The 17,493-nt window shown below is 33.5% G+C and overlaps 1 protein-coding gene across 3 annotated transcripts in view; it reads right to left on the reverse strand.

The window, feature by feature from the left end:
* Positions 1-269: 269 nt before the first annotated feature.
* Positions 270-17,493, reverse strand: part of LOC145287785 (uncharacterized) — a 475,330-nt gene continuing 458,106 nt past the window's right edge. For all 3 annotated transcript variants that reach the window (XM_080135611.1, XM_080135612.1, XM_080135610.1), the window contains 5 exons: positions 10,726-10,780; positions 9,910-10,004; positions 7,891-7,956; positions 4,098-4,197; positions 270-2,820 (listed from right to left, as the gene is read on the reverse strand). In XM_080135611.1, the coding sequence (XP_079991737.1) occupies positions 1,358-2,820; positions 4,098-4,197; positions 7,891-7,956; positions 9,910-10,004; positions 10,726-10,780 (1,779 nt within the window). In that variant the 3' untranslated portion in view covers positions 270-1,357. The remainder of the gene's footprint in view (positions 2,821-4,097; positions 4,198-7,890; positions 7,957-9,909; positions 10,005-10,725; positions 10,781-17,493) is intronic.

A 17,493-nucleotide genomic window follows, 5' to 3' on the forward strand; every position in this document is an offset into this window, starting at 1 on the left:
ATTCAATCTTTTGAGTTTTTAATTTTGCTATTATAACAAAAAAGTGCTGAACGTTTTAAGTGCATTTTGCTTAAAAATAATTTCCTAAGAAAAAAAAAAAATTGAGTGTTTGTTTTATTTTATTTATTTTTTTAATGATGTAATCATAAATATTCAAGATGGAGGAGGGGAATTGGGGCTACTTACTTGATTCGTTCAAAATGGGGCTGTGATAATAATAAGGAAAGGTGGGGGGGGAGAAAAAAAAGAAATTTTATAAGTAAGAAAGCTTATGATTTCTTTGGACCTTTTTTTTTTTATTTCCTTTTTTTCCATCACTTATTTATTTATTTCCATCTCTTGTTCATTTTTTTTATTTTTTTAATTTATTGACAGCAAGAGAGATGAATGCCATTTTTATTTTTATTTTTTTTGTCTTTATCTTTTCAGATAACTGATATGCTGATACGACCGCCTGAAAAGATGGTGATATTGAAAAAAATAAACAAACTTTGTTCAGACAAGTCTTAACAGATGTAATGGCAGATTGTTCACTTGGTCACATGGGGGTTTTTAATTTGTAAAAGTAATAGAGATTTGTTTAACACTCAGGGGGAGGAGAAGGCGTAAAAATGGAGTAGGAGGTGCCCAGAGAACAAATATGACTTTAAAAAAAAAACAAAAAAAAAACAAAAATATACAATTTTCTTTCTTTTTTTTTTTTTTCTTTTCTATTTATATTGTTTTTGTGAACACGTTATGTATATCTTTTATTGACGAATCCATCTTGGACAGCAATATATATATTTTGGTGCATGCCCAGACTTTCCCTACTATTAAAAAAAAAAAAAGAAAAAAATAAAGAAAAATCTGTATGACGTATGTATCCATGACGGAAAGAAAATATGTTCCAAAAATCATGTAAATTGATAAAGTAGTTTAATTTTTATAAATAAAATAATTTTTAATCAATTAATGGGAATTTATAAGCACTATGACAAAAATCTTGCAAATTTGAATTACGTTGAGTTAACTCCCTTGTTTCTTGAAACTATTTTTAAAATGGTGTCACAAGACAGGCATGCCTTGATTAGCTATAAAATTTTATGTTTTTGTTTTTTTTAAATAAAACTACTGGATCAATTAACGTGATTTTTGGATTACAATATTTTCTTCCAGTTAGGGATACATGCATCATACAGATTTTTTCTTTCATTTTTTTTGTTTTTAAATATTAGAGAAATCCTGGACTAGCATCCACATTTTTTTTTCTTTTTCAAGGGACAAAGAAAAAAAAAATTTAATTAGCAAATCCTCTTGTCATTAATAATCATCATATCACTGTTATTATCGTAAGAATCAATGCAAAATATTTAGTCTACATGTACATATACACTCTTGGTTTCGTCTGGATAGTGACCACGTCATTCGGTGGTAGTGTGGCCACACTTGGTGGCGCCATCGTGGCCGTACTAACGTTGGTCTTCTCTTGTTGCAGGAAACCATTTTGTTCCTCAAAATTGGACTGTACAACGACGGAACTCACACAGTGTTCCGACGTGGAGAATTTCATGCCGCTGGTAGACGGTGAAACATTATTTTCGGACATTTCCCCTGATTTCTCACCGAAGCCGTTGGTCAGATTTTGTTTAGCAGTAGAATTCTTCACTACAATAAAACCATCAGACTTGCTCATTGGGATATTGGAAACGAGTACTTCTTCGGCATTATTATCATGCTGCTGCTGCTGTTGTAGTGGTTGTTGCTGTTGTAGAAGTTGCTGCTGCTGTTGTTGCAATAGTTGCTGCTGCTGTAGCAACTGTTGTTGTTGTTGTAGCTGTTGTGGCTGCTGCAGTTGCAATGGTGATTGCTGCTGATGTAATGTTGGCTGCAATTGCAGTGGCGACTGCTGCTGATGTAGTGGTTGCTGCTGATGTAGCGGTTGCTGCTGATGTAGCGGTTGCTGCTGTTGCTGCTGATGTAGCGGTTGCTGCTGTTGCTGCTGATGTAGCGGTTGCTGCTGCTGATGTAGCGGTTGCTGCTGTTGTTGCTGATGTAGCGGTTGCTGCTGTTGTTGCTGATGTAGCGGTTGCTGCTGTTGTTGCTGATGTAGCGGTTGCTGCTGTTGTTGTAGTGGCTGCTGTTGTTCACTTTCATGCACATTGTCATAATCCGAAGCTTCCGAAGCAGGGTGAATCTCGGTAGGGTAGGTTTCGTCAATAATCATACCCTCTGGAGTTTTAGAGCCTATCATAAATTCCCTGGCCGTCTCGGCAGAGGCGGCATCACCTTCGTCCAGGTTGTTGGTGCTGTCCATCCCCATGGACAAGCTGATATCAGATGCATCAGCAAATGACGTCCTTGAGCTTTGATTCGAAGTCCGAGAATTAAAGTCGATCAGGGAGAGACGGGAATTTGCAGCCGTGTCGTAGTAGGAAGAACGGTCATCAGTGGAGTACTCTGAGTAGCGGCTCGATTGCATGGATCTGGTGTCTGCACGACTCCGAGACATTTCCGGTGTTGTGCTACTGCTCAGGCCTCGTTTGCGCAGATAGGACGACTTCCCACTGCGTACGTTCTTGCGGAAATGCTCATCCAGAGATTCGATTGGCTTCTGGTTAATGTACTGATCTATACTCGGCTGAATGTCCAAACCGAAAGGTAACGTCGGAAGTTCGTTCACCTTCGCTTTAGGTCCGACGTCCATCTTACCCTTTCGAAGTTCATCCATACTCAGCTGCAATTGATCTACAACGGCATCGTCTTCATAGCCAAAATCTTTCTCCAACTGAGTCTGGAAAAAGTGAAGAATTTCATCCATTGCCATGCGGAGTAATTTTCCTGAAAAAAAAAAAAAAAAAAAAAAAAAAAATGGATGGGTTAGGAATTTTTTAAAATCTAATTCAGCCAATCTCATTAACCCTTTATGTATGACCTGAATTATGATGTAGATGATTAAAAAAATATTTATTGTTAATTTTATATGGCGGCATACTGAATGTAAGCAACAGACAGTTCAGTTGCAATCTGGGGGTATCTGGCATCTACCCAGATACTGAGCTAATACATACACGGTGTGTTTGCATTGATTCCCATTATAGTTATTTAGTTATAATCATATTTTTACAACTGAATGAATCAGTTCAACCAGGCCATAAATATTAATATACAAAGATTTGAAAAAAAAAAAAAAAAAAAAAATTAAACCGAGTTATAGTTTAAAAAAGAATCATGTGACTGCAGCAATAGGTCTATTGTGGCAATGTTGCACTTTGTTTGACCAACTTAAAAGTCAAGTGTAGCAAAAATAATTTTAAACAAAGGGAGAATAATTCATTGGTTGAATGAAACTAACAAGTAATGAGGGAGAAATATAAAAACAGTAATCTATGTACATGCATGTTCCGGGGCCCTACCCCTCTTCAGCGTAGCTTGACTGTTATTAGGACTCGAACCCTGGACCTTATGTATTTTTTTTAATTGTCCAAAATAAAAAAATGGGCAATTTCTAAAAAAAATACATCGATCTTCAAGGTGAAGACGCTAACCTCAATATCGTTTAAAAAAGTCAACAACAAAAAAACTACGTAAATATATAAAAAATGATAAAAACTAAACAGTAAATCGTCTATGGCATCATAGCGTAATGGATAAGACGCTGGACTGAAATACATAAGGTCCAGGGTTCGAGTCCTAATAACAGTCAAGCTACGCTGAAGAGAGGTAGGCCCACGAAACATGCATGTACGCAGATTACGGTTTTAAAAATAAATAAATATTTGTTTACGTCCAAAATAAAAAATGGGCAATTTTTAAAAAATACATCCGATCTTCAAGGTGAAGACGCTAACCTCAAAATCATTTAAAAAAATCAACAACAAAAAAACTATGTGTACATATATATATATATACACACACACACATATATATATACTACCAATCTTCCTAGATTTTAACAATCAGGCCCCCCCTCCCCAGGGAAGGCAGAAAAATTTCAAAACAATTTGTCAATTGTATAACAGAAAATAAAAAAAATATTATCGTTAAAAGTATCTAACAAAAAACAAAATTTTGTAATGAAAGAGGTCAGAAAATCGAAACAAAAAAAATTTCCTTACTTCGATGCATCTTCATGATATTATATGCCATACTGTTGAGCAGTCTCTCGCCTTCTAGCATGTAAATGTCCCATAATCTCAAAGTCAAGGAAAAAGGTGTCTGGAAATGGAAGACAAAAATTTATAGCAAAAACTCAGGAGAAAAGAATAAAGAAAGAGAAACAGGATATTAGAAACAGTGTGTCAACGTGATTATGCGATATTGCATCAGATCAATTGGACAGCTACAGGTTGGTCATACAGGTTGCAGAATGATTTGGCGCCATGTCAAAGAAGTTTATCAGCCACCTTTTACTTGACATTTGATTTCTCACCATGCCTGATTAAACATCATTGATTTCTTTGTGTAAAAAGTCGCGAAATAAGACACTAAACAGATTCGTTAACTCAAGAACTCTCATCCATTCTTGGAATGTGACCATACCAACAAAGTCTCCCTATGCCGTTCAGATTTTTTTTTTTGAGCTTGATATTTACCTCTCTCTCACAACGAGAAGATGTGGCCGGATCAAAAAGTGGATTTGAAGAGTCAGTGCCCCTAGGGAAAGAGTATGGATCTGCAAAAAGTGCCAGGGTAGTGCTGTCAGCATTTCCCAGTAGAGGTGCCTCAGGCGATTGACAATAAACTAACCCCTTCTCAAAGAGAGAAGGCAAAACCTGGGCAGATGGACCTCCTAGAACTGCACAGGACCAGCAAGATACTACAGTCAACAGGAAAATTGTCATTTCAGAAATAACATAGACTCTGTTGACTTTCGTGCCAAAGGGAAAAAAATCCCTCAGCGGAGTTTCCTCTAAACTCATAGAAAGTCAAGGTGACAGGAAGATTCACATGGCACATCCATATATAAATAGGTATTTACTTCTTTCCCATTGCAGAAAAATGTGGCACAAGGAGAGAAGATGGAGCAGATCAAGTCAGCACCCTTAAAGAAGGGACACCATGGCCTCCTAATAATAGCCTATATATATATATATATATATATATATATATATATATATATATATCTATTTTACATGGAAGTCCCTACTTATCAAGGCCCGGAGGCCACTCAGGGATAAGGGTTATTGCGTGTACAATAATCAATGGGACAATATCATAGTAATCGCTAGTAATGGAGATCTGATAAAGTGTCTTACTTAAGGGGGCGGTTTATCAAGAATTTATTTATGTTGGACTTGATCATCCAAGTTGTAGGTATGTGGGAAACAGGCAAAAGGAAGAGAGTTCCACAGGCATGCACTTCTAAGAAAGAAGCTTTGTTCATGGAATCTACGTTTTGATTTAGGCACAGATAAAGAGTGGGGAAAATTACTGACAGTAGTTTCAGCTAGACGGGTGTTTTTCGTGAAAGATTGGTGAGAGGGGAACCAGAGATTGGAGCTCAGACGAGCACTTCCCATGGAAATAATAAAACAACGACAGGCTCACAATGTCCCTTCTGTAGGAGAGAGGTTGTAGGGAAGAGAAAAGGGCATCCTCACTAGGCTACGAAGTCTATTTAGTACTGTCAAGTCAGAATAGGCTATTTTTAGCAGCTCCTACCCAGATATGGCAGCAGTATTCCATCCTTGGACGTACTTGGCTTTTATATAGATAGAGAATTGCATCAGCAGTGAGATATCTACTGGAGCGGTAGAAGGATCCCACCATTTTTCCAACGACCTTGACAACAGATTTGATGTATGTGTTCCATTTCAGATCAGAAGTAAAGGTCAATCCCAGAAGCTTGTCAAAACATTGAGCCTCCCCAAGATGAGACCCATCCATTTCAATTGATGCCAGATGGGGATCAGAGCGTTGATGATGTAAAGATAGAAACTTGGTTTTAGATGCATTAAAAGTAACCAACCATCTAGTATATATATATATTTAATTTCAATAAATAAACATTTTTATTTATTGAAAGAGATTCTACACTTGTTTGGTCTTTAAACCGTTAAATTTTGGAGTTGGCCTTCCATATCAACAATGCTTTAAACAATAGACTTTCTATTACTTAACATAAACACACTTGACCGGCAGTTTCTACTATATCACACATTTAAACCTTACACTTCACCAACATCTGAAGGAAAATGTGCCAAGGATTACCACCGCCATGGTCTATTAAAAAAAAAAAAAAAGATAAAAGAAATACCCTGTATTTCGTAATGAAGATTCTGTTATGGACCGAAATATTGAATTTAATTTCAATAAATAAATAAATGTTTATTTATTGAAAGAGATTCTGCACTTGTTTAATCTTTAAGCCGTTAAATTGTACACACACACAGATATATATATATATATATATATATATATATATATATATATATATATATATTAAGGCAATGATAAAGGGAAGATGTATTCCTTCGGAATTCATTTTATATTAAAAATAAAAAAAAAGACCAAGGAGAAAACGAAAATGGATTAAAAAATAAAAGTAGGGAAATAGAGGGAAAAAAAAAAAAAAAATCAAAACGAGTCAATTGACATGTTTCGCCCTCACTCATCAAAATTGGAATCGAGGGATTTATTTTTTAGTAATTTGTTTTCCTTAATGATAAAATCTAAAAAAGAGACGGGAGCAACAGCAATCGTATGGGGATGAATTTTAGATTCCAATTTTGATGAGTGAGGGCAAAACATGTCAATTGACTCGTTTTGATATTTTTTCTATTTTTTAGTCACTATCCATTTTCGTTTTCTCCTCAGCCTTTTTTTTTTTTAATATAAAATGAATTCCGAAAGGAATACGTCTTCCCTTCATGATTGCCTTAATAAAGTTTTGTACCCCCAAGACATTCTTAATAAGATGAATGTGGCTCCTTAGCCATGATAAGAGGAGTTGGTCTAAGAGAAAAACGAAAGTCTTACAAAATGACAAGCTCTTTCTGATGATAAGTCCCATGATCAGGCTGTTACTGTCATCAGTACAGAGCTAACGGGGCAACAGTGGCGTACCTATGTGAAATGGCGCCCATGGCAAAGTTTGAATGTGCGCCCCTTCTTAATAATTTATACCTTAGATAGACCTAACCTACATAATATTATAATACAGGCACAATTTTAACGAAAGATAAACCATGAAATGAATGTTTTAATAAAGTAATTATATGGTTATTCTTACGCATTGTTCAAATTTTAATTTTTGTCAAGCAATTTTTGCGCCCATGTCAGAGTGGCGCCCATGGCACGGGCCATGCCTGCCATACCCTAGATACGCCACTGCGGGGCAAATAGAGATTCTTGGCTGTATGAAAACAACTTATCTAAAAGAAGGCAAACTTTGACCCCAAAACCTGTGAGTCTTGTTCAATTTGCCATTCAACCCTTATACTTCACTCAAAAAGTGCATGGTGTGCTGTGCAAGCTCAATTCCACTTTTTTTTTTCCCTGTATATTCTGTCCTTGATATAATTACCAACCACATATATCACCTTTTAATTTCTCAAGTCCATTAGCATGAGTTAAAATGATTGATAATATCAAGTCTGTGGTAAGACTTGGCACAGTCTGGCAGGACTGCAAAAGTCATTTCTGAGCGCACAAGACCTGAAAAATCTCTGAAGAGGAGTCAAACTTGAAATTGAGTAGATGGTCACCAAATGAGTACATTGTACTTAATCACTCCACTATTTTTTTTTATTTAGGTTTTTATGTTTCACTAAAAAATACTCAATATCTTATTAAAATCTTTAAAATAAAACCATGGAAAATATTTTAAACAATGTTTAAAAAAAAGAGTATTTTTTTTCATTAGGAATTTTTTAATCACTCTGAAAAGGGGGATAATTATGTACTTACCCGATCCAGAAAACATTGTAAAAACCATTTAATAGAGTAAAGTGATGGATGGACTTCATGCTTTATCTGAAAGAAAAAAAAAAAAAAAAAAAGAAAAAAAAGAAACACACAAAGCATATCAAGAATAAGTTAGGATTATATACGCAAAGGGTCAATCCAAATGTAAGGCCTCCTATTTTTTAACTCCAAAAGAACTAAAATGTTGGAGAGCCACGAAGACAGGAGTGGTACCATTAAAATGAGTGACCTCTTGTACTCCAGTATTTATTTTTCTACATAGTCACCACCATTCTCAATTTGCTTTCATCATCCTCATTTGATGCCTCACCCGTAAAAATGCAGGGTGCCCTTTGTCAGTCACATCTCTATTTTACTCTGAAATCAACGAACCCATCGCCTAAGTGTGTTAACATGAATACATCAGTTTTGTAAACATGTAACAGGCGCCGGTAAATGTTTCTATCTTTTTTGTGAATGGAGGAATTCAATGACACATCTCTGCTTCTGACACATGTTCATAACAGGGATTGCTTTCTTAGAGTCTCACACCATCAATATCTGCAACAGAGAGATGAAACTTTCAGGTTATGACTGTATCAGTTCAGTCATAACAATGCATTTGCAATCCCCTCTGATCCATTTGGGTGAGACAAAAAATAGGTGACATTACTTTTGGAACGTCCCTTGTACATATAACTTTTTATAAGTTCAATAGGAATAGAAACCCTTATCCTCGAGTGGCCTCTTGGCCTTGATAAGTAATGATGCCTATGTAAAAAAAAAAAAAAAAAGAAGTTATATTTTAAAATTCAATGAAATATTTAAAATGTTATCTTATAAAAGTGCCCATTGTTTTATATATATATATATATATATATATATATATATATATATATATATATATATAGCGTAGCTCGTTGTTTGTTTGTTTACGAACAGGCGATTTGAGCACTATAAAAAGTGGTGGCGGGTGTCTATTTAAATAGACATTCCAACGAGTTATTTACGGATGTCGATTCCATGGTCGAGTGGGAGAACTGCCGACACGACGGTTCTAGGTTCAATCCTTGGCTTGGGAGAGATGCTAGTCTAGCGGCACTGATGAGTTGTGATACAACGAAACAGGACTGTATGTCGATGACTACAAATATATATATATATATATATATATATATATTACTCACACACTCCCTGTTGATTCGGTCAGCACTGCAACAAAGAATTTGCATCCCAAGCAAAACAACACAAGTCCAATTTCTAAACAATAATAATGCTATTTATTTTTGATAAGTGGCACTTGCTTTCATAAGATCAAATGGCAGACTTGCAGGTCTTTGCTCAACCAGACCAACACACCTAAATTCGATTACAGAGTCTCTTGGCTGAGAACCCCAAAGGGAACCAAACTAGTTGGACAGGCATATTGGTCAAACTGTCTTGTAGCTTTCTCAAGGACTAACTGCCTGCACTCTGATGTTCGACCCTCCCATTTTTGTTCCTTTTCGTCTGGAGTCTCTTCAAAGCTGCTTTTTTATTGGTGGTCATTATTCAGCTGCCCAGGAGACATTCACTGAAAATAAAATCTAACTGATCTCTTGACATAGTATCTCTCACAAAACGGATCCAGTGGAACTCTTCCCTTAAACAAGGAACTTACTTTTTTAAACAAAGGAAATATCTCTTGGGAGGTCTGACTCTGGCCGGAGATATTTTCAGCTCTCTACACCTCCCTTTTCCTAAACATCTATCACTGTAATGTCTGCCACTCGCATGCAGCAGCAAAACGTGCTACACAGCATAGGTTTACACCATCTGAACTGAGGGCTTTCATTATTTAACACAAACACTCTTAGAACCTCGGCTTATTTTGATGACAAAAATTTTTTGTTTTAAAATTATTCTTAATACATGATATTACGAGTTTCAGAAACTTTATTAGAATACAGTGGCAGAAAAAAAGGGGTCATTATTTTGACAAAACAAAACAAAAAAACTTTAATTGGAAAAAAAAGTATTTACCAGATGTTTCCGAACTTTACCCAAATATTTTCGAAGTATTGCATCATGATGATCTAGGAGGCGCAAAAGCTTAGGAAATCCGGGCATAAAGAGACCTAGGTAAAAAAAAAAAATAATAAGATAAAAAAAAAAAAGAATTTTAAAAAATATTTAAAAAATATAATTAAAGTAAACAATTTAAAAAAATTTTTTTTTTAATAAAAAGATAATTTAAAATCTTTTCAAATAATTAAAAAAAGTAAATACTAAAAATAATTTCAAAAATACTAAAAATTATTTATTTTAAAATATAAAAAAATATTTAAAATATAAAACTCAAATTTATTAGATTCAGTTGCACACCAATATTTTATGGAAAAGTATGAAAAAAAATAGCAGTTTGTGTTAAATCAATTGTAAACAAACAAAAAAAATAGAATGAATATCCTTTCTTTCCACCCTCTAGGCATAGCAGACACTTCTTTTTAACTTTTATCCTAGCCCAACTACTAAAAAAAATAAGATAGACATAATACAAAAAAAAAGAAAAAAAAAGAAACTAACAGACACCTACTGCTTTGAAAAAAAAAAAAAAAGCAAAAATGGAAGCAGACAACCTCTACACACTACAGCTACTATAAAGAGATGCAACAATGCCTTCTACTATAACCAACTTCAGAAACCACAAACAGTTGTGACGAAGAGTCATCTGCTCCTCTTCAAAATTCACAAATTTATTGATCTGCGGTAATACAGGATATTTGATGAAGATAAAAAATGTTGAAATATTTCGAATGTGTAAAAAAAAAAAAAAAAAAAAAAAAAAAGATGCGTTACCATGCATTCCATGTTTTTTATCAGTCAACAACTGGGAAAGTCCCCAAAAGGCATCCTGCAATTAAAATTAAAAGAAATGCATTATATACTAAATGCGAGTTAATCAATATTTGTTCACTACTGTTTGAGCTAACCAGACAAAAAGATAAGATTTAAAATCAAACCACTTTTAGTTATCAGTTTTACGCATGTGCAAAATTAATAAAAAATATGTCGGCAAGCTGAAATGAACATTTTGCGTTTCAACTTGCAAACTTCTGTACATCCAAAGATTTTACTAGTTATAAAACATCCTTGGCATATGATTATGATTTCCTGCTAATCTCAATGTTATGTGACCAATAGTTTAGGAGTTTATTGGTTAAATATTTAAACAAACAGAAACATACATACATCTTCTGTAATAATTACTTAACAGACAGGTCACTGTTTATGAATTTCTGAATAAAAAATAAAATCCAAATAGAATAATGGTAGTGCGGGTTATATATATATATATATATATATATGGCACAATCACGTTGACACAGGTTCTCGCCAAATCACCAAAGATAAGCAACATTGAGCCTGGCCAGCACCATATGAGTGACCATTTGGGAAGGCCAGGCATTGTATGTACCATGCAGGGTCGTAGAAATTTCCAGGTTGGTATCTGGAGGGGGGCGCATTAATTCACTGGGAGAGATGCACCCCTCCAGTATTCGTTAAGACAGGAAAAGGGAACTCTGATGTAAAAACCTGTGGTCTACTGTATATTATGTCCTGTGGCAGTCATCTGTACCGACAAAGGTTAGCAGTAATACCAAAAAAAAAAAAGAAAAAAGTTCATCATACATATTATATAAAAGGGACTGTGTGTGTGAGAGAGAGAGAGAGTTCCATATGGACTCAAAAACGGCTGGGCCAATTTTTATGAAATTTATTATGAAAGGTATTTTATATGCCTGGCAGTGTTATCGAAGACATTCTGATACGAAATCTTTCTAAATCATTTTGTATCAGAATGTCTTTGATAAGTATCAATAATAAAAATAAAAGAAATACCTTATACTTGAAGTTAATCAATGTTTGTTCCATACGAAACACCAAAATATATAATATTTAGTTCTGAGATTAAGTTATGTTTGAAAAAAAAAAAAAAAAAAATCTATTTTAATTGTTCTAACTAAATGTGATTTACAATTAACTAAACAAATTTCTCATCTCTCTCTCCTCTCAGCTATCTATGTATTGCTCTTGCTCCCTCTATGTTGATTGAACTACTAACATTTTTTGAATGTCTCTTTGAACATGGAGAAAGAAAGGACACTTTTTCAGCTGATTTACATAAAGTCTTTGTACATACCGTAAACACATATGTAAAGTAGATAGCAAAATAAATCGCTTTATTTTCATATTACACATAAGAATAATCTACATATATAAAAGGCAAAAGCGGCACACGCATTTTTGTATGTCCGGCAAAGGCTTTTTTCGCCGGGGTTCTCCGGAGGGGAGGGGTTATTTTTTTTAGAACTTTTTATATATCCCCTAGATCATAATATCTACGATTTGCAATGGGACGTTGTGTCTAGAATTATTTTGATAGACTTTTATAAAATTCGTGCTATTCCTTTCTGTCTCGTGTTTGTTTGGTTTTTTAGTGTAAATAAAGTGAAACTAATTGAAACGGGGTCTGTTCCTCGGCTTTCACACCAGAGACGTCCAGAAAGCAATGAGCTTTGATCAATGCGGAGAAAACTCGTTTTATCAGACAACTGCTATTCATTTGGACACTCCCCTTTTTTATGGGGGAGCTGGTTTCATTCCCTATGGCGTGATGTTTGACCTCATTAAATTTACGCACATGTCACATAACTTTTTAATCATTTATTTTCAACTATTCTCATTTCCGCTGCCCCCTGTAGCATCGGGGTAACTTATCAGGCTATTTGCCTCAATGCTCCGGGTTCAAGCCTACCTGCCTACCAAAACTTTTTTTTTCTTTTACACCTACAAACACCCGGGCAATGGCGGGCACCCCCACTAATCTTGAAATAAAGACATTTTTTTTTTTTTTTTTTTTTTAACTAGCAGGGGAGAGGGAGGCGGTAGTCGTAAACTATACTTTATATATTTTAATTTATGCAGATTTCGTATTTATTATTACAGAGCCAATTCTCTATTGACTATATATAAGTGAAAGAAAAGAAATTAAAACTGTAAATTAAAATTTACAATTAAATTAATTGTTCGACAGAATACGTCAAAAACAATTTTCAAAAATCCTTATTCCGTGGAGTTTCATAAAATGCTATTCTTCTCATCAGAGAAAAGAAAGAAATTAAATTATTATCATAGCAGAGCTAAAAAATTGCTGGTTAAGGCATTACATGAAATAGTAATTTATGATGGTTAGTCATAAATTGCCAAAAAATGTGTTCATGTCAGTTAAAAACATGTGAAAATATGGAGGAAATGAGGAGAAACAAAAAAACAAACAAACTGGAAATAAAAGTCCCAATATCTTTGCCCCCCCCCCCCACATTTCCTCCATGTTTTCACATCTTTTAACTGACATGGACACACATTTTTTTTTTGCAATTTATGACTAATCATTATAAATTGCCGTTTAATTAATGTTTCCGCTATAATAATAAATTGTTAATTTCTTTCTTTCCTCTGATGAGAAGAACAGCAAGAATAGCATTCTTTGAAACTCCACGGAATAAGGATTTCTGAAAATTGTTTTTAGGAGTATTCCGTCGAAGAATTAATTTAATTGTAAATTTTAATTTACACTTTTAATTTCTTTTCTTTCACTTGTATATAGTCAATAGAGAATTGGCTCTGTAATAATACATTTTTTGGAGTATTCTGTCAAGCAATAAATTCAATTGTAAATTTTAATTTACAGCCTTAATTTCTTTATCTTATGACAAACTCTACTCTCTATTGTGTTTGCATTGAGCTTTTTTATTTAGTTGGGATTAATATATTAATATTTGTATTAGATTGAAGTTTACACTTGTATCGGGTAAACATTTAATTCCCATTGCTTTGATTGCATGTGTGTGTATATATATATATATATATATATATATACCTCTAAAATATATTTGTGATAAATTTCAAACAAGTAAAATATTTGTTTATTTCCTAATATTACGTTGTGATTTGCTTTTCAAATGCACTTGATGCATATTTTATTTTATTCAAATTAAAACAATGTTTCTATATGAACTCTCATCCTGTACGTCATTATATATATATAATATATATATATATATATATATATATATATTATATATATATGAGCAAACAGTTAATAAAACATGTTAAAAAACACTTTGAAATGAGTTAAAAACATATTTAATCTGAAAAGGAAACACTAGATAAATGGATAGTCCTTAATCCGCGGAGTTTCGAAGAAATACTCTCCTCCTCATCAGAGGGTAGGAATTAGCAAAATGCGGGATCGGATTTTGCATGCAGAAGTATTTGATGAAACAACAAATAAGTCAAAGATCTTACTTGAAAACAAAATAAGTTAAGCAGAGGGAATGTGGTAAAGAAAAAGGTGATTACACATTAATGGATAGTCTGGTGGAAGATAAAAAATCCAGTGACGGTAAAATCCAAATGTAAAACTTCAAGGAAGTTAAAAGAATTTCCATTTGTACAAGTAAAATCCAAGGAAATCCCGTAATTGGAAGAAGATGGCCCATAATAATCCAAAGGCAGAAATCCATGGAATAATTCACAAAAATGTGTACAAGGAAAAAATAATATTAATAAAAGAAAAATAAGATGTGCTTTTCACTCTACTTCCAAGACATAACTTATTTTATATATATATATATATATATATATATATATATATATATATATATATATATATATATATATATATATATATAATTTTAAGGATGATGAATAAAAGACTCTCAACTTAAATTCATGCCTTTTAACAGTGGGTTTCTATGCACAGATACCTTTCCTGTCCAATCAGGTTTACCTATGAAAATTAAAAACCACAATCACCAACAACTATCCAAACACACATACAATGGGTATTCACTTCCTTTTAAATAGTGTAGAGTTCACTCTTTTACTATCACATCTGATTTTGACTTTAAGCTGATGTTTAGAGTGTAAAATCAAATCATAATCAAAAGGTGGTTCAACAGCACTCCTTATCTCTAAGTGTAAGGTGCACACTACTAGTCTAACCATGGTCAGGATCATGAGAAGTTCCTTTTCTCTCTGGACTATGAAGACATCATATTGTAGACTACAGATGATACATTTACAGAGTATCAACTGCCAGCCATCATCTCATTGATATACTTAATAAAGTCTTGCAGTGTATGTATATTATCTATATATTTATTTGTTTGTTTATGCCCTAAAAAATAGGGGAAATATTTCTCAGGGAAAACTAATTCCTTGATCTCCTAGGTAGGTTGGTTTGTTAGTTGGTTGTTTTACGGCATTTTTCAGGTTATTTAATGCCGAATCTAGTTATTTTGAGGAAGGATTTTTAATGGAATATATTTTTTTTACATCAGATTCTATTTAACCCATAGTTGGGACCCTAACAGGTACTACCACTCCGGGTCAGAGTAGACCTGGGAGCAATGGCAATTAAAGGGTGGCTCCACACTCCCCAAAGCCCACAAGGTGGAGCCTCACCATCGAATATAGTTTTAGGTCATATCCAGGACCACCTAGGTAGGAGACGCTAATACCGAATATTTCATTATCACTAAAAAAAAATCAACAACAATAACAAAGTAACTTAAAAAGCGACAAAAGTAGATAATATCAGCAGAGGCCCGTGGCGTAACGGTATACGCACTCGGTTATAAAACCTATAGTTTGAGGTTCGAGCCCTAATACAGTCAAGCTATGCTGATGAGCTGTAGAGCAGCGAAACACATGTATGTAGAATACTGTTTGAATAAGTAAAATAAAAATAAATAACATATGTATATATTTGTTTATGTCCTAAAATAGGGGCGGTATTTTTTAGAGAAAACAAATTCTTTGATCTACGCAGGAGATGCTAATACCAAATATTTCATTATCGCTAAAAAAAAAAAAAAATCAAGCATTATATATATATATATATATATATATAATGCTGATATGAAAAGTTAAAAAAATTTTTTTAAAATGACTTGGGTGCCATCAGCTAGAATCGAAACAAAAACATTTCACGCTCTAGCCATGTTCACTACTGTTTGAGCTAACCCGACAGGCAGATAGATTTAAAATCAAAACACTTTTAGCTAAGATTAGTTTACGCATGTGCAAACTAAAAGAAATGTTGGCAAGTGAACATTTTATACTTCAGCTTGCCGACCTATTTCTGTTTGTCTGCATGTCTGTAAATGTTTAAATGCTAAACTCAAACTACTGGTCACATAACACTGACATTATCAGGAAATAGTAATCGCACACCAAGGATGGTGTGCGGTTACTAGAGCTATGACAACAGCATATTCTTTCCATTGTTTTGACTCTCGAGTATATATCCGACACAGTTAATCAAACGAGAGCCACATCACTCTATATCGGTGGTTCCCAACCTATTTTGGGCCATGCCCCACCTAGGCATTTCTAAAATCCTGATGCCTCTCCTACTACTACTACATGCATATATATATACACACACACACACGCGCGCGTACAAAAGCAGCAGCAGTAGTAGTAGTAATAGTAGTAGCAGAACTACTACTACTACTTGCATATATATATATATATTGCACACACACACACACGTGTACAGAAGCAGCAGCAGTAGTAGTAGTAATAGTAGTAGCAGAACTACTACTACTTGCATATATATATATATATATATATATATATATATATATATATATATATATATATATATATCGCACACACATACACGGCCGGACGCTCCCCTTAATACAAAGATTGACTATGAAACAATTCACTGTTAATAATAATAATAATAGTAGTAGTAGAAGTAATAATAATAATAGTAATGATGAAAAAAATAACTCATTCTCAAATTGCCCTATAGTCTTTGGTATAGTAAGCCCAAGGGTGCACGTCCTGCTCATGCCCCACCAAAATATTGCCATGCCCTACTGGTGGGGCATGTGCCCCACGTTGGGAATGACTGCAAAAGCTTATAAAATATCAACGGATATGCACACGAGAGTCAAAACAATGAAAAGATTATGCTGTTATCCTAGCCCTAGTGATTACTAAAAATAAAAAAATAAAAACTTTATATGGATGAATGATGCATACATTTGAAATTTCATATGTAAAAAGCAAAAAGTACCATTGTACATATTTATCAAATAAATTGTTAACTGAGTTTTTTTTTATTATTATTTTTATTTATTCATTTAAAAAAAAAAATAGCATGAAACAGTTGAAAAAATGTTTTCTTACCCCACAAAGAGGTGGAGAATATTAGTAAAAAAATCAGAAAAAAAAAATCAGAAAAAGAAAATCAGAAAAAGAAAAATTCTAACTTTTAATTAAATTCTACAACATATTTGTAATGTTTTAACATTTAATGTTTGAAATATTTTTGCACTAATAACTGTTTATATTAACATTTGTTTGAATTTAATTTGTCTTTATTTTTAACTTATTGTTTGTTTTTCAGTTAAACTAATGTATCGTTCATTTTAGAAAAAGATATCGTTCATTTTGATTTTAAAAAGATTTGTTTGTTTTAATTTAAAAAATATTTATTGTTTGATTTTAAGTTGATCGTTGAATAATTGTTTGTCTAAATTC

The sequence above is a fragment of the Euprymna scolopes genome, chromosome 11, assembly GCF_053919585.1.
Source record: "Euprymna scolopes isolate OS-2025 chromosome 11, ASM5391958v1, whole genome shotgun sequence".
NCBI lineage: Eukaryota > Metazoa > Mollusca > Cephalopoda > Sepiida > Sepiolidae > Euprymna > Euprymna scolopes.